Raw genomic sequence first — 25,100 nt, 5'->3', positions numbered from 1 at the left:
TCTTTGTTAGAAAGTAACTTGTGTCGGATTACATTTTCATTTCCTCTAACAGTGCTTTAGGCTTAGGATGAACATGGATGAAGAATTTTGTCCGACTCAAAAGTCTTAAAGGGATAGTTCACCCAAAAATGAAAATGTCGTCATTACTCACTCACCCTCAAGTTGTTCCAAACCCGTATGAGTTTCTTTCTAATGTTGAACGCAAAAGATGATATTCTGAAGAATGTTGGTAATCAAACAGTTGATGGTAGCCATTGACTTTCATAGTAGGAAAGAAAATACTATGGATGTCAATGGCTACCATCAACTGTCAGGTTACCAACATTCTTCAAAATATCTTTCGTGTTCAACAGAAGAAAGAAACTCATACAGGTTTGGGACAACTTGAGGGTGAGTAAGTGATGAAAAAAAAATCGTTTTTGGGTGAAACCCTTTAAAGAGTCTCCTGAAATGAGTAACTATGGCGGCCTCTAGTGGTCAGAGGTGTAAATGAGAGGCAGTACTGCAGTCTGGCTATTTCAGTGCATTTCAATCACCTGACTCACATTTTTCAGAGAACAACAGTTGTAGTGCATCGCGTTGAGAAGGAGAACAGGGCAAACCAGCAGCGCATAATGTTGTAAGAGCATCATTATAAGCCCTCAAAAACGTCCTCTGCTGTCAGAAAGAGAACACGCATATCTTCAAATAACAAAACAAGAACTTCCAAAATATTTTTTTTTTCCTTGTCGTTTTCTCTCGTAGCATGTATAAAAGCCTATAAAGATTCACCCGTGTCAGAAAAAATAAAACAAAAATACTGCACTACAGGACTCAAGTAAGTTTAATGTTCTCATTCACTTCGCCAGACGCTGCTAATGAGAACCTCAGCTTGAATAAAATCCTTCTTACAACAATAAACTATTCTGAACCTAAAACAAAATTCCTCTTTCAATCCATCCTATTTAAACTATAACATTAAGATCATTTAATTTCTAAGAGAACTCATTTAGTTTAGCAACTTGTCTTGCCGTCAGTCGTTTGCATTGGCTTTTCTTTTTTTTTTCTTCTTTTTTTTAAAGCAAACCTCTCCAGACAAGGACGCTTATACAAACAGAACAAAACTCGATCTAAAGGGTCTCTGGAATCGCTGGCTGGCAGGGCTTTGGTCCCCTGCTTTCTGTCAATCGGTTTTGTCAAGAGCTTCTGAGGTGTTTGGGGCAACATACTTCAGCCGGAAACCACCTGAAACATACAGACGTGTATCAGTATGAGCGCTAAAAGCAGAAGGCTGGAAACAAAAATGTAGACACAAACACAGGCATCGTAGGCAGTACTTCTTAGTACTGCAAGTAGCCTGTGCAAATAGTTCGGACTGTGTAGCTCATGCAGTGATGCTTATACTTCATATGACAGACCTATAGGTTCGGATGTTTTGTTAATGGCATTTATTCCTGCAAAATAAAAGGCTTGTGATAAAGAAGATTGAGTGAATGTAGGAAATAGTTCTGGAGGATGAAGGGCCCCTCAAGAGGTAAAGCCCAAGGGTCTTTATGTGGCGGTATGTAACTCTGTCGCCCCCTTGAGGTTTTTTACTGCCGCCGCTAACAGCAACACAAGAACATTTAAATATATAGAACGGAGCCAGGCACATGCTACTCCTTTCAAATTGCTATTTTTAGCAAAACAAACAAAATGTACACGTTTATTTTTCCCACATAAGGGCTTTTCACACTTGAAATAGTTAACCCTGGGTCATTCTGAACCCCGGGTAAACAGAATCCTGGGTTACCTTGCTTCAAGTTTTAAAGCTACACTGTGTAGGATTTTCTCCCATCTAGTGGTGAAATTGTTTATGACGACCAACTGAACATTACTTTCTAGCCCCTCCCAACTCCTACGGTGGTCATATTATTTCAAATCTGCCGGCAGTCGCGAGTAATCTCCCCCTCGCATTCGTCACGGTGCCACTGCGTGTGAAAACGCGAAACGCAAAAATATTGAATTTCCAGGTATGTCCCTCTTTGTCTAATGTATTTTCAAGATGGAGGTGCAACATGGCTGCCGCCATTCGAGGCGACTCGCTCGTATGTATTCTAAATGGGAGATTCTACGCTTAGGAGAATACTTGATTAGTTGGTAGAAGTAATTACACATTAATGAGCACATATTATTTTGAAAGAAAGTGTTTTTGCTAAGAATCAACTTAAAAAAATTACACAGTGTAGCTTTAACCCAGGCTAAAAATGTATCCTGGGTATTCATAAGCTGACGATTCCTAAACCCTGGTTTAGATTCTTATTTGCATATTTGCCGTGTCATTGATTGGATGAGCGCAGAACGCGACCTGTTTACATAAAAGCTCTAGCATTGCGCATCCTCGTATTGCCGACAGTACTATCGAGTTTATACTGAATGGACACGTCAGACTATAAAAAGGTAAGAATGAAATTGTTGTCTGTCAACATTTGACATTTTTCCTCTCAAACGATAAAATTACAGTTTATATACAATGCGCAGTGTTTTCGTGACTGTCTAAAGCAGAAACGTTCCTTTACCCGGGATTAAGAGCGGTGTTTAGAACGACGATAACCTGGGGTTAAGCGCAGTGTGTGAAAGCTCCCAGAACTGCCTTAAATTCTTTGTGGCAGAGATTCAACAAGGTGCTGGAAACATTCCTCAGAGATTCTGGTCCAGAGACATGAGAGCATCACACAGTTACTGCAGATTCATCGGTTGCTCATCCATGATGCGATTCTCCCGTTCCACCACATCCCAAATGAGCTCTATTGGATTGAGATCTGGAGACTGTGGGGGGCATTTGAGTTTAGTGAACTTATTGTCATGTTCAAGAAACCAGTTTCAGAGGATTTAGGCTTTGTGACATGGCGTGTTATTCTGCTGGAAGTAGCCATCAGAAGATGAGAACACTGTGGACATGGTCAGCCACAATACTTTGGTAGGCTGTGGTGTTTAATCGATGCTCAATTGGTACTAATGGGCCCAAAGTGTGCCAAGAAAATATCCCTCACACCATTACACCACCAGCAGCCTGAACCGCTGATACAAGACAGGATGGATCCATGTTTTCATGTTGTTTACGCCAAACTCTGACCCGACCATCTGAACGTCACAGCAGAAATCGAGATTCATCAGACCAGGCAACATTTTTCCAATCTCTATCGTCCAATTTTGGTGAGCCTGTGTGAATTGTTGGCTCACTTTCTGTTCTCAGCTGACAGGAGCGTCACCGGTGTGTCTTCTGCTGCTGTAGCTCTTGTGTGTTCAGAGATGCTCTTCTGTTTCCTTTCTATCCGCTGAACCAGTCTGGCCATTGTCCTCTGACCTCAACAAAGCATTTTCACCCACAGAACTGCCGCTCACTGGATATATTCTCTTTTTCAGATCATTCTCAGTAAATCCTAGAGATGATGGTGTGTGAAAATCCCAGTAGATCAGCAGTTTCTGAAACACTCAGACCAGCCTGTCGGGCACCAACAACCATGCCACGTTCAAAGTCACTTAAATCATCTTTCTTCCCCATTCTGAGGCTCAGTCTGAACTCCAGCTGATCATCTTGACCGTGTCTACATGCCTAAATGCATTGAGTTGCTGCCATGTGATTGGCTGATTAGATATTTGCGTCAACAAGCAGTTGAACAGGTGTACCTAATAAAGTGGCCATTGAGTGAGTGAGTGTGTGTGTGTGTGTGTGTGTGTGTGAGAGTGTGTATAAAAAGTCTTAAGCCACCACCAGCTTTGTTGTTTTAGCAAAAAGTTAATGACCATCCATATTTATTTTTCGCTCTCTTTATTAAGATACAAACAGAAAATACAGGAAAAACGTACACAATAAAAAATAAAGCTTCTTCAGGCAAAAGTCAGTATTTAGTGTGACCTCTCCTGTCCCAAAGCACATCTTGAACTCTTTTGGGGAGACTGTCCTGTAGTTTTCTGAAGTAATCTTCTGGTATATTGTACCAGGCTTTTTTCAGCACTTCCCGGAATTATTCTTTAGATTTAAGCTGTCTTTTATTTATTTCTCTGTCCAGGTGATCCCATACGATCCCATAATATTCAGGTCTGGACTTTGTGGAAGCTGAATTGACTGTTTTATCAGCTGTTTTTCTCTCTCCAAAAGATTTCACTGCATTAGCAGTGTGCTTGGAATCGTTATCATGCTGAAAAATAAAACCATTCCCAATCAGGCGTTATCCAGAAGGAATGGCAAGGTAAATTAAAACCTGTCTGTACTTTTCAGCATTCATAAATCGCATAAATTTGGACAATATTACCAACACCACTGGCAGAAATGCAGCCCCAAACCAGGACAGACCCTCCACAATGTTTCACTGAAGCACTCATTCTTCCATCACTCTCCAACTCTTCTTCTCACATATTGTTGACGTTTGGCCCCAAAACTTTTGGATTCGTCACTCCATAATACTCTTTTCCACTGATCTTCATTCCAATCTTTGTGAGATTTAGCATATCTTAGCCTTTTCACTTGGTTCACCCACCGAAAAAGTGGTTTCTTGGCTGCTAAGACCTTTCCTAATCAAGCTTCTTCGAACTGTAGAAGGGTCAACAATCCCGATGAAGCTGCCAGATGCTGAGGCAGGTCTTTGGTGGACTTCTTCCAGTCTCGAAAAAGAAGAAACTCTGAGAAACTTCTCATCAGACCTTGAAAGTTTTCTTGGAATTCCTGTCCTTTTTTTTGGTCCTTGACCTTTCCTGATTTTCCAAATTTCTTGAGAATCCAGTTTGATTTCTGATTTCCCTTTGAGAGTGGCCTTGCTGATGCCAAATTATAAATATATGTCTGTCAAATTCTGTGATCTTTGGCCTTTTGAATGGAATGATGTGATTAAAAGTTGGTCTTATTAGCAAGCTTCCAATGAATTAAACTCATACAACATGTGTATGTAATGCTCAAGCATGTCTTGCACAAACCTGGGCCGAAATCTCCCCCTATACCCTCAAATAGGGCATTATAAGAGGGGACAGCCATTTGTTGTGGTGTCCGAAACCATAGTGGATGAGTACACTAAATCTATCCCACATTGCACTGCAATAACGAGTGTACAGCCGATGTACACTCAACGGCTGTCCGAATTTGCTCACTCATTTTCATTCACTCCTTCAAGTAACTGTATTAGTGGGCTAACGTAGGGAATAGTGATTCATTTCGGATTTAGCCCTGGTGTAATATAGATACTGTTCCCGGGCAGCTTTCTGTGCGCGCGCGCTCCGAGACAGAGCCGAACACGCATAGGCAAAGTACACTGTGGACTTCGGATTCACGCCTTAACTGTCAAATAGCCTCCACTCAAAAATGTCACAATGCCATTTGGGTAAATATCCTCGTAAACACAGTCGGTTATGTCTTAAGTGAATGTAAACCGTTGTTACTGCTTATACATCACTGCTTCAGTCTGTGCCATTACTGTTACTCAAACAACAAAAGACAATGATAAAATCACTCACTGCTCTTGAATGAATTTTGTAGCTTTAATAAGGATTATTATAAGCTATATTTAATGTATACAGTGAAGACTATGCAGTTACTGTATTTTACATTTGATGTCTTTAGTCTCTGTTGTAGGCTATTTCTCTGAATACCACTGTTAGTACATCCTCCTGACAAACTTAAAGCACTGTTTTATTTAATTAGAATTTTTGTTCTGTTGTAACTACTGTTCATTTTGTTTGTAATTCGTTTCTTTGTTCTTATTGTCTCGCTGACTGTTTACTTGTGTTCTGTAACGGTTTAGAGGACCTTTTACTCGGCTACATCAGTTAACCTAGTATTAGTTTTTGCTGAAGTAGCCTATCATTAATTGTGAAATTTTACTGAGATCTAAAATGACTCCTATCATGAAATAAGACTGATCATATCGCCCACCAATAATCATGATTTCAATATTGACCAAAATAATCCTGATTATGATTTTTTTCCATAATAGAGCAGGCCTACTTGAAACTATAGAAGCTGTCCTTTTCTGGGGGTTTTTTCTGAGTTTTTTTTAATACAGCATACAAATTTCCTGTATTTTCTGGTTGTATTCTAATGCATGTATTATTATTTTTTTAGTTCATTATTCAACATTTTTTAAATACCCAAGCAGATAATGGGGATGATATGCAAAAATTGCAAATTGATATGTGCAACAACAAAAAAAAAAATTACATCTGTCTTTGCATACTTGTGTAGAGCGTTACTCGCATCATCGTACCTGTAAGCCCGGCGTCGATGGACGGTTGCTTGCAGTCTTGAGCGTAATGTCCACTCATGCCGCAGTTATAGCAGGACACGTTGTTATTCTTCTTCATGTTGTTTCCGCTAGACATCAGGCCGACCGGTGGAAAGACAGGAGGGTAAAAGCGACGGAAGGGAGGCATCTGAGCCAGGTTGTAGCCCGCCTGCGATGCCATCATGTGATCCGAGTGAGCGTGCAGGAACGCTGTAGGAGGACCACTGTGGGCGTAGAAGGACAGAGGCGTCCCGTTATTCTGATGACCCTGGGCAGGGAAGCTGTTGCATAGAGACGGAGGGAGGTGGAAGAAGGTAGGCGGCCCAAACATCTGACGGGCAGGTTGGGGCGGCAGGAAGTAGCTGGGTGTCTGATGGGTGCCGTTGCCCCCGCAGGTCCCCCGACAGCCGCAAGAGTTGCAGCCCCCCTGCTGCATCCCGCAGGCCTGTGGGGTGACCGGCAGACTGGAGCTGTTGATGTAGGACAAGGAATCGCTCTGAGCCGTGCTGTGTGTGACCGCGGGGGGTGGTAGGGGGCCCGGCCCCGGGGTGTGCGTGGGCACACTTGTGGGGCAAGGTCCTGGTACTTGGCTATTGGAGAGAGGGCAGGAACTGGCGCTGGCAGTAACGGAAGGCTTAGCGTTTGTTTTGACGGGATTGTTGGTAGTGATGTTGGCGGGCTGTAGAGGACACTGGCTGGGCGAGAGGACACTGAACGCCCCCAGCGGTGGCTGTTGCTGCGGTTGAGCGCTGGCCGATGATGTTCCCGGGTCTTGGGCCAGTGGGATGGTGATGGTTATCTTACCCTGTCCAGTGTCCCTCTGGGTAGTGTTGTACTGCAGGGAGTAGGGGAGACACGCGGTCAGCGCCAACTCCACCACTGAAGCAGGCTGCGGAACATTGTGGGGCTCGGCAACTAATGGATTCACCATGGCAACCGCTTTCCCGCCAACGCCTTTGGCGAGGTGAGTCTTTTCAGCTGGTTCCTGGGCCGAGTTATCCGACTGACTCTCTGTATCTGAATAGACACAAGTTTAAACAATTAAAAATGTCAATCATTTAATAAACGTATCAAACTACAGTATATGACAACAGATTAGAATTTTTAAATCAAATTACTTTCTAGAGGATGTGACCAATGGTTAGAGGAACACATATTCACTCATCTTAGTATTTATATTAGCCTACATTTGATTAACCCATTACAATAGTCACTTTACAGTTACAAGCACATTTCATGTCCAACAAGAAATATTGTAGCAAGATGTTTATTTTAGTCAGAATGATTGCGCTCCTGTTTGGCGCACATGTTCACTGGTCACATGTTCACTGAAATCTGTGAAGTTTAGTTTGCATAAGGCTCGTCTATTCCTGACAGCAAAATAGAAACATTTGCATGGATTTCTAACATTTACAGATGATAATATACCTATTAAATGTAAGTTATACACTGAGAAAAAAATACCACATCTCCAATTCATTAAACAGAATCTGACGGGGCAAGTTATATTAAACTATACGCTTTAGCTATATCTTACCACTTATTTTAAAGCCCTTAATATAAAGCATGTCTCATGTTTAGGACAAATTGTATAATACACTTTCCCCACAGCGGCTCACTATTTCACTATTTTTCAGATGCGTTTGTAATATTAAACTATTGTATATTGATATGACTGTTTATTGCCTCATCCTATACCGCCCAGCCCAAGCATGAGGTTTAGTTTATTGCAGATTCTTTGGACAAACTATCTCTTTAAAAACACATTCTGAAAACAACATTCTGCATTTCTCCTCTTCTCTATCTTGCTTCCAAATCTAGTTGTCTAATAAACAGGCACTGTACATTATGAATATTGTTGGCTCTTTGACAAATTGCTTCTGTTCCTCTTTTGTAAGTCGTTTCAATAAAAGCATCTGCTAAATGCATAAATGTAGTGTAATAAAATGCCGATAGCCTCGTGTTCTGTATACTGTGTCCTCTCAAATAAAGGCATAAAAAGACCAAAAATATAACGTGTATAAAGAAACGTAACACACCTTGGTCCTCCAGGCTCTTCTGGTGAACAGGGCTAGACGGCACTGAGTTTGAGCTCTCTGATGATGTGTCCCCATACCGGTCCCTTCCGGTGTCTAGAAACCAAAGGACAGGGGAAAACAAGGTTGTAGGTCACTGTAAGGCAGTAATGTATTTAGAGATGCATAGATATTGATCATTATTGTTTTGGCACAAACACCTTTGCAAGCTGCCTGGTTGATCATCAGTGCTGCAGAAGGTTTCTGGATCCCATTAGAACTCTTGACACCAGCCACTCGTCGTCCTCTATCCCTGAAAACATACAACAGTGGTACAGCAGCCGTGAGCATATGCACTCCTGCTGCATCCGGGAGCACAACAAACTGTCTTAAATCGTTGGGGTTTTTTGGTGTGCATTTTGTTTCAAAATGTTATCTCAGTTCAGACACAAAAAACAGGTCAACATTACAGTCTGCACCCATATTGAAGGAAATTAAAGAACTATGTGTGTACTGTTCTCGCTGAGGTGTAACAACTCCAACTAAACAGTGAGCTAAACTCTCTCTATTCATGAACATGAAGAAATCCTGAGTTCTTTGAATGCAGATTTATTTTCTTCACATTGTACTGAATCCATACATATGAGATGAATGATGAGAAATGAGAGAGTGAAACTAGGAAACAAACAGCAAAATATGAACATAGCTTTCATGAATATTACTTTTACAGTACAAAATCAAATGTTTAAAAGTGAACTTAGTCAGACCAAAGATTATATACATACAAGCGATGCTTCTGCTGGGGAATCAACGGGCCATTTCTAATGTGTTTCTAATGTGGTTTCCTACTTCCTGTTTTAACTCAGTTAACAAACGTCTAAATAAGGGTGCATGAAACTGAAAGTATACCAAATTGAAAGCATAAAAATTAAACTTAAATGCCTGAAGTGTGTGTACCTTTTTCCAGCTGATCTTCCTTTGTTCTTCTGTCCAGCTGTGAAGATTCTTCTGTCACTGGTGCAGCTCTGCAGGGAGACAGAACAAGAGCGTGAGAGCATTACATACGTAAAAATAAAATCTGTGCATTACCTCAAATTGTTAGAATGACCAACTGTGTCTGTACTGTATTTGGTACTTCATTTTTTTAAATAGTAAGCAAAATAGGTTACACAATGAAGTAGTATGCTGCATTGTAATCACATTAGTTCATAAGGTTTCAAGTTGAATTCGGTGAGTAGCGCCCTGTCCTCATGTTAAAAAACGTTGATTGACAGTCCAATCAAACAGTGATTCTTCCCAGTTCATTATTAACTTCTGGAAATGGAATTTGAGTAATAGGATACAGTATTTCATTATAGACAGTATGCACTATGTGCACAGTAGCAGTATACCATTCCAAAAATACCAAAGAGAGAGAAACAATTTCACAGCCTCACCTGTTCCAATTCAGTTTCTTTCTTCCAAACTCTCTCTCCATTCTGCTCACAGTTTCCTCTCCTCTGGCATTCAGAGCGCTGATTACTACAGCGAGAGGAACACGGATTATGTGACGAGAGAAGGCCACGAACATAGGCTGCATCTGAAATCGCATGCTCTCTTGAGTAGGTGCTTTCTTTGAATAAGTAATTACTTCACGACCGCTAAAAAAGTACGATCTATATAGGATGAGTGTGTGTAGTATGAATGTAATCCCGGACGTACTACATCCGCCATGTTGTCATTATCATGTGATCTACCAGCATCAGTTACGTCGCTTTACTGCCATTCATAAATCCTCTCCTGTGGCCTCATGGGATAGTTAAGTGTCCATCATATCACGCTTCAGAATCTCTCCAGAAGTATTCGACCATCGAGTACTTTTTGCCTACTTTTTTATGTGTACTGTGAATTCGGACATACTACTTTTGTCACATACTGTTTTTGACCTACTACTATAATAGGGAAGTGTGTGATTTCAGATGCAGCCATAGTTTACTCTACTGATCCGTACAGGACAGTCCTGATTTTAATCACATACGGTGGCCCAGAAGTATTTGGAAGCATAAGAGACATTTAATATATGAATGTCATTGAATTAGATAATAAAACATCAAACATTTCAGACATTTTAAAGAAAGATCACATAATCACAGTTAAGAAGCAAAACATTTCACAAAAAAAAATATGTTTGTTAAGTTAAAAATGATTAGATAAAATACATTACCATTAATAAGATCTTATGCTCACCAAGGTGGCATATATATATGTGTGTGATATTATTACAATTTAAAATGACTGTTTTCTATGTGAATATTTTAAAATGTAATTTATTCCTGCGATGCAAAGCTGAATTTTCAGCATCATTACTCCAGTCTTCAGTGGAAATATTTCTTATTATTATTAATGCTGAAAACTGCCTAATATTTCATTGGAAACTGTGATTCTTTTTTATAAATTAAGGTTTACCTCAGTCCCGCAGCTCTGACACTGTAAGCCTCCACATCTGTAAAGAGAAAAGACAGCGATGAGACTGCAGCAGTCAGTACAGCATGAGCACTTGTAATGGTGTTGGCGTGTGTTTCTAGGGCAGATCTGACAGGTCTGGATCTCTCACCCTCCTCTAGGCTGGAAGTCTCGGAGCAGTCCTCAGAGAAACCACGTTCAGGCTGATGGATTCTGGTCACGGGCGCACTGGTACCTGCAGAGAGGAGCAGATGGGCTAGTATTACAAAGAGAGATCAGGACAGATGCTCATTTTAAAATTAGTCATCAACTGATAACATTTTCTGATTGGCCAGTCAGAAGGTTCCTCACAGTGGCTACATGGCAGTACAGAAGCATCAGACAGGAAGAACCTGGAAACATCACATCTCTGAAGGACGTCCTGTGATAAAGACAGGAACTTCTCCCTGCAAATGAACAAGAGAGAGGTAAAGGTTTTTACAATGTAAAACATTTTCTTGCTGGTTCAGGCGAGCACAATCTGTGACCGCATCTAAACTGTGCTACAGGAAGTACAATCCCCTCTGGTCCTGACATCAGTGTTACTGACCCAAATACTGCCATGTGTTCTGGGACTTGAAAAGGACACTTTGTTTCATGTGACAAAAACAACACTGAACACTGATTCCCTTTGACAATTTGGTGACGAACTTCATCCAAATCTTCAATCGCTGAAGAATTTAAAACCATATGCATACTTCTATATAATTTAAACATTTCTAGTCAGGGAGGGGGTCTGGATAGGTTTAGGTAGGATTCGTTATAATCCTCTCCACATCATGCTCACACTTTGAAACTAAAATTAATTCATTCATTAAATATAAAATAGATATACATGGCTAAATGTGATTTTACCTAGACAGCAACAAAGTGTCGGCCCAGATCCGGCCTACATCTGGTACACGTGGAATCCACACATACCAGATGTGGGCTGGATCTGTGCCGACATTATGTTGCAATCTGGGTAGTGACGTACACCGAATAGTGCTTCAAATTGAACAATAACATGTACAAGCGCTCCGTTCTGGAAAAGATAGAGAACCTCAGCGATTTAAAAAGGAATGCAAAAGTATTGATTTTTTTAAGGAGTAACGCAAATGTAACATGTTTCGATTAAAAGTAATAGAAAAAGTCCCCATTATTCGCTCAACATGAATTGAACGAAATGAGATTCACCTGAGGTTTCTCTCCAGTTCTCTTGATTCACATTGATCTCCACGACTGAGTAATCTGACGATGCCCTTCTCAAAGCCATCTGGGCTCTGCTCCTTAGGAAGCTAGAGAGATAGAGGGATTGTTTTAGGGATTATTTTACCTCACTTTGCACAATTTACATTGTCTACAGCTAAACAGGTGATAAAATGCCAAACAGGTGATAAAATGCCAATAAGGCAAAAAACTGAAAGATAGATTGAAAAGGCTGATTGGAATGACATACTACCATAATGCGCATACTACATTTGCAGTATGCAAAATTATGGAAGCTTGTTTCCGCCACTGAATAATAAATAAATAATAATAATTGCGACTTTTTATCTCACAATTCTGACTTTTTTTCTCACAATTGCGATATATCAAGTCAGAATTGTGACTGTTTTTCTCAGAATTGCGAGATATGAAGTCAGAATTGTGAGAAATAAAGTCGCAATTGCGAGATATAAAGTCGCAATTGTGAGATATAAAGTTGCAATTGTGAGATATAAAGTTGCAATTCTGAGATATAAAGACGCAATTGCGAGATATAAAGTCGTAATTCTGAGAAATAAAGTCGCAATTGGGAGATATAAAGTCAGAATTGCGTGTTATAATGTCAGAATTGTGAGATCTAAACTATTCTGAGGTAAAAAAAAAAAAAAAAAAGTCCATCTTTTTTTTCCTTATAATTGGACTTTATATCTCACAATTCTGAGAAAAGATGTCAGAATTGCTAGAAAAAAAGTCAGAATTCTGACTTTATAACACACAATTTCTGACTTTATATCTCACAATTCTGAGAAATAAAGTCAGAATTGCGAGATGTAAACTCGCAATTGTGAGATAAAAAGTCGCAATTATCTTTTAAAATGTTTTATTTTGTGGCGGAAACAAGCTTCCATACAAAATGAATACCGTGGACACAGTATGAAAATTATCTGTATGGAATAACCAGATGACCCAACTATCTATATTAGAAAAAATCTGCTATGCATAACCAAACCACATTTGTATCCTTCAATACAATGTGTCCGACCTGACCCTCCATTTCCAGTGTAATAGCTTGAGTCTTGATTCAATCATTTGATTGGAATGTAATTTCTCTCTCTCACTCACACACACACACACACAGTATATTCTATCTCCTAACCCCAACCCTAAACCTACCCATCACAGAAAACTATCTGCATTTCATTTCTCTCGTAGGGATCGGAGTACATCAGTGTTGTTATTGTTAATTGTTAACTAATTGTTATTGTTAACTAAAACGAAAATCTGAAATGAAAAAAATTATATATATATATATATATATTAGATGAAAAACCTTAGCAATGAATTGAAAAAAGTTTAAGTTGAGGTACTAAATTATTTATTTTTTTAATAAATCAAGCTATCTAAAACTAATAACACAAAAAAAAACAAAAAAGCATGTAACAAAATGACTAAACCCTAAACTAAAATTAAAATTAAGAAAGAACAAAAGCCAATTCCAAATATTAATAAATACTGTATGTAAATAATACTAAAATAACACTGAAGTACACACAATGCAGAATGCTAGTGTTCTGTTTCGAACAGAGCCAGAGAGAGGGAAATAGAAACCGAAACAGATGGATGTCCCTTGCTGGTCTGGCCAGGTGGCATCTTGCCCGACTGGTTGGCACACTGGCATGTGAGCCAGATCCACGAGACTAAACGAACACAAAATACAGCACCAAAGACCTGTCTCTCTGCTCACCTTTAAAAGAAAATCCTCCAACTCACGGTGAGTTTTGGTGACAGCAGTGGATGAAGAGTCTGACCATTTCACCTGCAAAAGAACAGAAGCTCGGTGAGAATAGACTAGTATTGCTGTCATCGGTCTGAACATAATGAATCTTTTACTTGGATTCCCCAAAGCTCATCATATTTCACCCAGACATGAATAACTGTGCTTGTCCACTTGCCACAGATGCCTTAACTTGGATTTCTTCACATTGTCCTCGGTCAAATATTCCAATACTTTGGGTTCCAGAAATGACATTACAGCAAGAGAAGAACATTCGAGCTCTTAGACTATTACCTCATTTTCAAATCTTATGGTGTGTTAGGTAAATAAAATATTCTAATGGAATCTCCCATTGAAATATGGGCATACCTGAAATATTTAAACCAGTCTAAATAAAGACAATGACATCAGCATGGGGCGTATGCCCAGAATCCATTCTTGCCAAACTGGGTCACTGCACTTTTTTAGGCCTCAGCATTTCAGCCGATAGCATTCAATTGGTTTAAATGAATTCCGCAAGGCTTTAGCTCATGCAAACGTTTTGTAGAAAAGAAATCAAAGTCTCTGAGCTAAACTGAAAAGAATATTTAAACATGCATAACTAACATATTTTTAAATTGGTAAAGACTAAAGTCTATTATTTTCAAACATCTCTATGGTAAAACATTTGGGGACACTAAGACTTTATTTTTTTTTTTTTTTTTTTAACAAATCAACACTTATTTAGTAAGGATGCATTAAATTGATAAAAAGTGATTTTTGTAACATTATAGATGTTTTTACTAATATATATATATATATATATATATAAAATGTGTACGTGTGTGTGTGTACATACATACATACATACATACATACACACACACACACACACACATACACATATATATATATATATATATACATGTGCATATACATATACATAATATATATAAGCCATTTCATGTTTGTGGATTTACAGAAGAGAATAACTTTTTTCACTGTAGTTTTCAGTAGAAATAACAATACATGTTTAAATAAATTACAGCCATTGTGAAAGTTCCATTCCAGATATCCACTCAAAAAGACTTGATTAGATGATGTCTGTAATTGCGGCAATTCCTCCATCTCAGACAACAGTGTTTATCTGTAACTCCAAACCGGCTCTTTCAACACCCGGGTAGCCCATCGCACGGAGTAAATATTTTAGCCTTAACAAGGGCTGGCATGCGGTTTGGTCTGCTTCTCCAGTGAATACTGATGTCTTAATCGTAGGGTTTGGCGAGACACAGGTGGTCAGGGTTCAGTTGTAAGCCTGGGAAAGGGTGGAGAATCCGTCTTACAGTGACGCATGGGGATTTCTGATTGGGATGCAACTCACATTAAGTTGGAATTCAAGACTTGAAGACAAACAGAGTAAAGGTAGTGGCTCGAATTTGGGGGAAAAGACAGATTTCCTTTTCCTTCAATTCTTGTTTTGATTAGAATGGTTGAGGTGAACTCATTCTGGATTGGAATAACGCCGCGTACAAACCAGGCGTGATTGTGCACAAATCACAGCATCTAAAGATTTTATGTTCACACTGAAAATAAAAACATTTCATGTTTAATAATATGAAGTAACAGTAATTTATGCAATTTATGATGATATCGAAACAAGTGACAGAAGCCATGTTTCCATCCAAACTTGAGAATTTAACTTTTAAACATTTTCGAATAAAACATTCAGTGAGTCGAAGAGGACAAAATCGTCACTTCCTGATAAACTGGCGCTTAATATCACTAAGAAAAGTAGGAAAAGACACCGTATATTCATTTTCATATATGATAAATTACTTGTGTCTTAGAGCACGCAGACGAAATGCAATAAACGTGTAATCTATCTTGTTTTCGGAGAGCGCATAAGGTCTTTAAGCACATTTTTAGAGCATCTTTATGCGTTTCCATCCAGCAGTTTTGGATACAATATCCCCAAATGCACATAAAAATAGGACTATGAAAACATAGCAACAGACTGATTGTGATTTTAAACATTAAAAAATCTCTGTCAGCACTGTTTTCTATCTTAATATATCCTGGGGAAAGTAGAGCAAAAGTCTTGTCATGTCCTCAATACGTCTCCTTCCCACTTCAACCTCCAAGCAACCTTTAGGTTACGAAAACTGAACAACAGCCCAGCAGACAGGCTGTTATGGAAGTTCTGTTTATTTGTAATAAATGAAGATTTTTTTGTCACTGAACATTTAGCCCCTGAAATAGAATAGTTGCATAATGTCGAAGCAACAGTCAAATAACGTTTTATTTACTTGTCAAAGCCAATTTTCACTCGCACCCTGTCTGTAAGTTTTAGGCAGATAGTTCAGCATGACCTTTTACAAGACCTGATTAATAGTGAAATTGTCAAAGCCATTTTAAAAGTGGAACTAGTTCATGCGTCCTAAAAACACAACGCTCAAAAAAAACAAAAACAGAACGAGTCACGGCGCAACAGCTAAAGATGCCAGTCTTGATGAGTACGGCTATAGGAGCGGTTCTAGCGGTCAATTTAAAGACTGATAAAACCAATCCATCCGGATGACCAAAGCCTAGTTAGCGGACTATCGTTTTTCAACTTTTCACCTTCAACCACCTTTTCACGGCCCATAGACAAATTCAAGCGCTTAATTCTTCTCATTAAATACTGTTTCACTCGAAAATGCGACACAATATCAAAGTATAATGGGTTGTGAATTCAATTGTGTTGACCAAATCGACCATTTATTCAAACTAAAAATGCAAAAAATGACTCTCTCACTTATCAAAGATGTCAGACCAAACAAAACATGCAAGATTTTCATCTTGCTTTCCTTAGTTTCATATTTTCCTTGGTACACTAGAATGATTTTTACAGGATATTTATCGTAGCTTTTGTGATAAAACTGTATTGTAGGATTCCAGGGCAGTTTTGACCCCTGAAAATTACACGATACATTAAGCAGAGGAAAAGAAAAGCACTTCTCTCAGTCAGGCCTCTCTCTTTCTCTCTCTCTCTCTCTCTCTGGCTGTTCTGGCATTGGTCCATACTCTCACTGTGAGCCGAGCCAAAGCCTCTTTGGTGAGGCTGTCAACTCTGTATCAACAACCGGATGTTTACAGCTCAGGCTTTGCATGTTTCCTCACTTGTCCCAGAGAGACAAGAATCTCATGTACACAGCCGAGAGCTCAGCTCAGCTTTCAGGACATGTCTGGAGCCATAGAGGCTGAGTGCACGTTCATTTTAAGGCCTTTTTAACACCATGAATAATGCAAAGCGTGTGTGCAAATCTAAAACAACAGCTTCGACAAAGACATTAACTGTGATTAACTGTGAACTGATTCACACTGCACCTACGCAACATCAATGTTCTTTTTAACCAACCACATTAGCACAAATAAAACATAAAACTTTACTGTACAGCGTATTTCCAAGTGGAACATGATATTCAATGAGGGGGAAAAATGTAGTGTAGGACTTTGTCCACCGGGAATTGACTAAATCGTGAAACGTGGGTGTTAGCATACCAGAATGTGGCCAGGCGGTTTGGTATTGAAAAAACATGTACAATAACACCAAGAACATGAATTAAGAAAGTGAATGGGGTCCATTTTGATTTCATGTTGAACCTTATCTTTTCCATAGCAATCGAAGCCCACTCCATTTAGCAGTATAATATCAAATACATCAAATATTAAAGGATGCAACAATATTACAATTCTGGCAGATATAGAGATTAGCTAATAATTATTGTTATTGTTTGGCCTAAAGAAAATGTATTTTAAAAATGATTAAAACTCTATTATATTTAGCAATGATTATGCCGGGAATAAATTTGGCGATATGACTACAATCTTATTTCACAGTATGAGAAATTTTAATTCACAGTAACAATATTTATTATAATAGTTCTTTTTGTCACTTTTTTTTGTCAAAATCTTTCTGCAATCCACTTTGCATGCAAATTGAAAAAATGCTGGAATTTATACGGAAAAACCAGCGCCATCATTACGGTTAAAGCAACACTAAGGAACTTTTCCTCTTCGGTCGCCCTACAGGTTGGAAGCGGAATTGTCCATTACCGCTGTCGTAAATAATTTCTCTGCCCGCAGTGTACCGTCACACACACGCTCGCTGTTTATCCAGCACCAGCTTTGAATGAACGATGTCCACAGACAAGGTAGAGTATGTTGCATGATTTCATGAAAGTATGATGTATTGCGACATCAGAAACGAAGAAAAACTAAATAATGACTATTGTAACGCTTGACGTAAAGCAAGTAAAATTTGTAGTTTTCTTATGTCTCATTCGAACTACAGAAACGCGACCCGGTTTGGCAAACTTGCATAGCGCGGTTATAGCAGATATAGGGCTGCAAAGCGAATGCAGAAGTGCCTTTCACCCTGTTACGACTTGAACCACTGAAACGATTTTGGAAACATTATTTTAAGGTAAAAAATGTTACTTTGTGTTGCTTTAATATCAAAACGATCACTGAGGAAGCCTCCAGAGCTGAAATACAGATATGGTAATAGGCGTTTCATTTCCAGCACGTACTGTAAACAGTAGACCAATTACAACAGACTGGGCGATCTGACCAATCAGAGCAGAGTAGGCTCTCTCGGAAAGGAGGGGTTTAGAGCGACTGAATCCTTTATTGAACCGTTTCAGACGCTGTGAAAAAACATACGCTGCTTATGCAAAAGTCTTTTTTGACCTTGGATGCATGTAAAACTATTGTAGGAGACCTCCAAAACTAAATTAGGAACTTTTAAAATACCGTAATAGGCACTTTAAATTAGAATTTAACTTAAATTCATTAATACAGTCATTTGAATTCGGTGGAAATCTGTAGATTCTGTGCAGACCAACCAACATTTATTTTCTTGCTTTCTTAGAAGACTCTTACTTACCGTTATGACACATAAATTTGGGTGCATGTCATTCTAAATCATTTTCCACAACTGTGAAAATCCTGGAAGCTTCTTTTAAATGAAACGTCAGTGTTGAAACTCGGCTGTCTCTGAGGGGTTTTTGAACTTACCTCGAAACTGTACAGCCTGCCTTCTCCTCCCATAGTAACCTCCTTCAGAATGATCTTCTCAATGTGCACCACTGCAACATCAAAGAACATCATCATTACAGGGCTGCAAATGTGGCTTTATTCTTTAAGGTTTTCAACATGCGACGGAGATATACCTTCCCTCGGCGTCGTGCCACTGAGGTGTGGACTGGCGTTGCTGCAAAGAGTCCAGTCTACGTCATTCTCCCGGTGTCGACAGAGGAACCCCGGCCTGGAAAACTGGCTCTGTCACAGTGAAAAAAATAAAAAAATTAAAAAGGTGAGTAAACACATTAATTTCCAACATCACACTTTCTAAAAAGGAAAATAGACTCAAGTTTATAATATATACATTTATATACACTGTAGGTTTATTGTCCTTTCCACACTAAAAGCAAAAATGTAATGTTTAGCAACAAAACAAAAGCCATATTTGATGTTTAATATACAGTTAAGTGAAGGAACCAACAAAAACATTTGTCTAAGGTGACAAGACTCAGATTCACCCGACTTCACGCCTATTGTCATTGTGTCTCCTAAAACTGCCTACTTTATCATGTCAGAGCAGGTTAGAATAAGGTATGAAATTAAATTTTTTATAATTCTTTATATAATTAATTCAAATAGCTGAAGACTGATTTTTGTTTTTAATAGACAATATCTATCTAGTTGACAGCAGGATGGCCATTATAATGTAAATAAATATAATAAAAATGAATGATAGCTAATGAACTGCACAAAGAAAATGCTGAATTTGAATTAACACATACTTTGAAATGTATACAGAAAATTTGTATTATACTTAGACGGCTTTCGGTAGATTTTGTTATTGGACACTACACCACTTCAGTTAACCAATCAGGTGCAGTTATAAACGGTTAATCAATATACAGCATATAGCCCATATAGCCTATTGCTGTATCACTAATTGAATAATTTCCTAGTTTCAAGACATTTCGTTGGTGTTTTTTTGAAAACAAAACATGATCTGACAACAACTGATCTAGAAACATGACATTCACCTAGAGGATGGGTTTCCAAATGTGGTCGGTAAATCAAAGCATTGCATATGAGGCGCGACACTTAGGCTACACAATCAAACCAAATAAAAGCCTTTCACATTCAGTCATTCAAAATATGTCAATTACTTTGATTGAACCAAGTGATCCATCGTTTCCTCTTGTATTATAGCAGTTGAGCATAATGCTACAGCGTACATGTCCACGACTCATCGCCATCATTTAAACCATTAACATCATTCTCAACTTGACATCAGCAACAAACAACATGCAATCATAAACAGACAGACAATGTCATTTTGGAGACCCGATTCAGTCTAATGAGTTCGAGGAAAAACCCCACACATGGCCTCATTTACAAAATGCAAAGCCCACAATAAAGTCATTCACATGGAGATCAAAGGAGATCAGGGAGGATAGCATTGAACCACAAGCCTATAAGACAGACGAATTTAGCAAAGCAAACGTCCCATCATGTACTTGTGTTGGATTAAAGGCTTTGTTGATTTGAGATAGCACATTCCATATTCCTATCAAGGAGGAAACAGGGAATGTGCTATAATTTGCTGACACATATAACTCACATTAGATAACCAACAGGCAAAAAAAGAAATAAAAAAAACATAAAAAAATAATAATAATAGAGCTGGTAAGTCCCGCCCCTTCCGCTAACCCCACTGGACCTCTAGGTTGAAAAATCGTCAATGCAAGTGAATGGGAGAAAATAATTATTTTCTGGTCCCGTTTGAATTGTGCCATGAATGTGAACATATGTTGTCTGTGAATTTTTTATATATTTTTTCGTGTAAAGAATGCTACAATTTAGCTGGTAGAAGTTTGATACGGTTAGACTTTGTGTGAGAGCACTTTGTGGACTACAACTCTTCGCTGCTTTCGCCGCGTTTGAAACGTCACCACCACTCGCACACCGACACTAGCTCACCGATCCCGCTAAACATGGCTGTGTCTTTGGTGCACTTCACCGCCTTCTTTCAGGGAGAGGACAAAATCGTTGAGGTTGGTGAAAACCACGGGTAAGTCAACTTTATGGGGTGACGTCACATAGGCGACATGTAGTCTTTCTCGTTATGTCTTTTCCACAACTGCTAGCCGAAGAATCATACCATATATACTGTCAAACTCGTAACATGAAAAATTATATAAAAAATTCACAGACAACATATGTTCACATTCATGGCACAATTCAAACGGGACCAGAAAATAATTATTTTCTCCCATTCACTTGCATTGACGATTTTTCAACCTAGAGGTCCAGTGGGGTTTTACGGATGGGCGGGACTTACCAGCTCTATAATATTGCAATGCATACCACTTGTTTGTAAGATCTCACTGTTTCTGTGTTAATGGAATATTTTTTTATTTAATGTTGATTAATAATATATTTGATCACAGTATTTGCCAGGATTTTTCCTGTCAGTGTCTTGTTTAAGAGAGACACTTTACTGAACATATTGACAGCTGTCAATCATCTGACATGAGCACATGTATCCTGCAGATGTCTGATACACCTCTGGCTCTCCCTAGTCAAAAACAAACAAACAAAAGGAATCCTATCGGAGTATCTGAAAACAATCCGAGATGGAATTTTCTTCCAAGATTTCAACAGAACTAAATAAAACTGCTTCTTTAGAACTCCCAACAAGACCAGAACAGGAACGGGCACCTGCAGAACATCCAATGGAATGTAAATAAAATCTTTCAGGAACCATGTGATTCCTTTAACTGCCCAAACAGTGAGACATTATTCCAGCACAAAACATTTAGAACTTTAATAAGCACTGCACGATATCCAATGAGACTCTAAAAATGTAATAATAATCGAGAAATCTTGTAGGAGTGTCAGTTTATCCAGTAGGATCTTATTTGATCCTTTAGGATTGATTCGAAAGTATGATAGAAATTCCAACAGGAATCCAGCACACATTCCTTTTATTTGTGCTAGAGGTTTATTCAGTTTCACTTTCATGAACCAGTTTAAGAGGCGGTACCATGGAGCACTGATGGCATCACATGATAACACCATGGTATTTTGATTATGTAGCCTACTAGTATTGGCATAACATGTTCAAATTATACTATGATATAGGCTACCATGGTACTTTTTGTTAGTGACTTTAAATCTTTACATGATTCATATTGGTACAGAATGGTTAGTATATGCTTCATTTTTATTAGTAACTTTGGACAATATATGAAAAAGTATCATATTAGGCCTACTTACTACCATGTTTTGGACATACCATAGTAGAACCATAATATTCCCCGGAGTACCATGTAAATACAGTGATACATGAATTTCAATACCTTAGGATATATATACGTATATTTTTAAAGTTTAAAGGTTTAGGTTTAAAGTTCTGAAACATTACCATTACCATCTTATGCTCATCAAGCCTGGATTTATTTGATCAAAAATACAGGGGGAAAAAACCAGTAATATTGTAAAATATTATTACAATTTAAAATAATATTCTATTACTTTAAAATATAATTTATTTATGTGATGCAAAGCTGAATTTTCATCAGCCATTACTCCAGTCTTCAGTGTCCATCAGAAATCATTCAAATGCTGATTTATTATCAATGTTGTTGACAGTTTTGCTGCTTAATATTTTTTTTATAACCTGTGAGACCTATGATTTTTTTCAGGATTCTTTGATTAATCAAAAGTAAAAAGAAAAAAAGAGCAGCATTTATTCAAAATAGAAATATTTTGTAACAATATAGAATACTGTTAAAAAGTTTGGGGTAAGCAATTTCTTCTTTCTTTTTTTTTTTAAAGAAATGAATACTTTTATTTAGCAAGATGTGTAAAGTGTGTAAATAAAAAGTGATAATAAAGATTTATATTGTTAGAAAACATTTGTATTTTGAATAAATGTTGTTATTCCTCAATTAATCCTGAAAAAAGTATCACAGGTTCCAAAAAAAAATTATTAAGCAGCACAACTGTTTTATAACATTGATAATAATGGAGGAGCAAATCAGCATTAGAATGATTTCTAAAGGATCATGTGACTCTGAAGACTAGAGTAAATGCAGCTCTGCATCACAGAAATAAATTACATTTTAAAGTATATTAAAATAGAAAACCATTATTTTAAATTGTAAAAATATTTCACAACATTACTGTTTTTTTCTGTATTTTTTATCAAATAAATACAGGCTTGATGAGCATAAGAGACTTCTTTCAAAAACAATAAAAATAGTAATGTTGGTAGGCCCTATACTGTATTTATGTATGTGTATATATATATATATATATATATATATATATATATATATATATATATATATATATACACACACATATATATATACATATACATTATATGTATCTATATGTAACTGTTACCAGGGTACATTAGATGGTAAGACCACGGTTCTTTTATATATATATATATATATATATATATATATATATATATATATATATGTATATATATGTATATATATATATATATATATATATATATATATATATAAAATACATATACATATAAATACAAATACATATACATATATATATACATATACATATATATATATATATATATATACATATACATATATATATATATATATATATATATATAAAAGAACCGTGGTCTTACCATCTAATGTACCCTGGTAACAGTTACTGTCACATGAATTTTCTGTAGGGGTGGTACTTCCAACTTCCATCGTATATTTTGGGGAACGTGATCAAAACATTAAATTACCATAGTATTTTTGCCACTATTATTATTTGAGGTAAATATCACACACCCATTTTTGGAGTCTGTCCAACTGCGCACGCAGCTCTACCCGCTGATGGAAACTGAACGCCGGGTGTAGCGAGCCCATCATGAAGAGCAGCCGCAGTTGGTCCACCGTCTCCGGCTCCGGTAGAGCCCCGCACATCCCCGCGTCCATTCGACTCAACGTCCTGAAGAGAATCCCAGCGCATTCCCTGCTCTTGGATCCGAGCAAAGACAAATAAACAAGCAGTTTGGACAGCACCACGGGGTCGCTTACGTCCACCAGCCCTTCTAGATCAGCGGGGCAGTTGGCCCGGATCTCGAAGTCCCGCAGGACGCTGAAATCTCTCCGGGCCAGATCCTCCAGACAGGCGCCGAAGAAGCGCAGCTCCAGCGGCTGACACATATGCAACAGCCCGCAAAGCAGCTCCACGCGTCCGGCAGGGTTCAGCTGTAAGCCGAACCACTCGAACACCGTCTCCTTATCGAGCGGAGCCGCTCCGGTGCCGCTCTCCCGTTCGGTTCCGTTAACGGAATTCAAGTCGCATCGGTGATTTTCGCCTCCCGCCGCTCGCAGCTTCATCTTCATCATTATCAGCTCTCAAACACGATCATCAGAGATAGAAGTCCATGGATGGTACTTTCTGGACAATATTTCGGCATCAAAACACGATGAAATTCCCGAGTTGGGGCGGAATTTCGTTAAAATTCGCCGTCGGTAGTGTGTGACGGTGTGGCTGTGGTCAGTTTGCCAGAGATTACTCGCCTGCCGTGCCTCCAGAATATCCTGTCAATCATCCTTGACTCCGCCCACTCGACATATCATAAGAGTCGCAGGGTCCTAAACTCACCCGTTTACTCTCATTTGGCAGATCGAAATATACATTTTTATAGAGTGATTCGACATACAAACTATAACAAATATAGTTAAATAATTAAATATATTTATGAAACACTAATTTAGCAAAATACAATTAAATATTACAATGATTAATTACATAAACCACAAGCTTATTTTTCTCATAAATCCATAATCCAGACATTTAGAAATTGATGGCGTCAGGACATGAAGTGAGTGTGTATGATTTTAATCATATTTTTGAGAATTTTTTTATTTTATTTGAGTTAAAGTTTTTTTTTTAATAAAGGAAATTTAAAAGCACACATGAAATGTAATTTTACGAATCACTTTGAACCACTAGGGGTTCCCGAGCCCAGGAGTTAGTTATGCAAGTATGTACTCAGTGTAAAGACCATTGTATCCACTAGAGGACGACATTGTATAGCCGTGACATGCATATTAATATTTCAACAAGCACTTTCAACTTCAAGAACATGTAGAGTTAACATTACGGAAATGTCATAATAACCACTCTCCCCAATACCACCATTTCATTGAATTTATTAGGACAAGCAGAAACATTCCTCCTTCTTCATTCTTGAGATGATATATCATTCATTTCCAGTGCTTTTCCACCCTAGATCCTCGACACACAACAAATGCATTGTAGTTCAGCGTCATTACATCATATTAAAAACACTACACACCATTAAACTAAACTCACATGCTTCAG

At 38.2% G+C, this 25,100-nt stretch overlaps 1 protein-coding gene across 1 annotated transcript; it reads right to left on the bottom strand.

Moving 5' to 3' along the window:
- Window positions 1-805: 805 nt before the first annotated feature.
- Window positions 806-24,302, bottom strand: zcchc2 (zinc finger, CCHC domain containing 2). Its single transcript, XM_079877695.1, has 14 exons — window positions 23,555-24,302; window positions 18,884-18,992; window positions 18,729-18,799; window positions 13,662-13,733; window positions 11,906-12,006; window positions 11,042-11,136; window positions 10,842-10,925; window positions 10,694-10,730; window positions 9,685-9,769; window positions 9,206-9,273; window positions 8,470-8,561; window positions 8,273-8,365; window positions 6,216-7,250; window positions 806-1,224 (listed from the first exon to the last, which is right to left on the bottom strand). The coding sequence occupies exons 1-14, from the start codon at window positions 24,116-24,118 to the stop codon at window positions 1,163-1,165; spliced, it is 2,568 nt and encodes an 855-aa protein (XP_079733821.1). The 5' UTR covers window positions 24,119-24,302; the 3' UTR covers window positions 806-1,162.
- Window positions 24,303-25,100: the final 798 nt, after the last annotated feature.

The sequence above is a fragment of the Squalius cephalus genome (genome assembly GCF_949319135.1).
Source record: "Squalius cephalus genome assembly, chromosome: 7".
Lineage (NCBI taxonomy): Eukaryota > Metazoa > Chordata > Actinopteri > Cypriniformes > Leuciscidae > Squalius > Squalius cephalus.
Note: the sequence above shows the minus strand (reverse complement) of the source record. Positions and strands in the feature narration are given on the sequence as shown.

What these genes read in the sequence shown, in the direction of transcription:
- zcchc2 (XM_079877695.1), bottom strand. Translation starts at nt 24,118, where the DNA reads ATGATGAAGATGAAGCTGCGAGCGGCGGGAGGCGAAAATCACCGATGC. An exon ending in TGGACAGACTCCAAAAATGG is followed by an intron (nt 18,993 to 23,554) that starts GTGTGTGATATT and finishes TCACTGTGACAG; the next exon opens with AGCCAGTTTTCCAGGCCGGG. An exon ending in TGGCACGACGCCGAGGGAAG is followed by an intron (nt 18,800 to 18,883) that starts GTATATCTCCGT and finishes TTGATGTTGCAG; the next exon opens with TGGTGCACATTGAGAAGATC.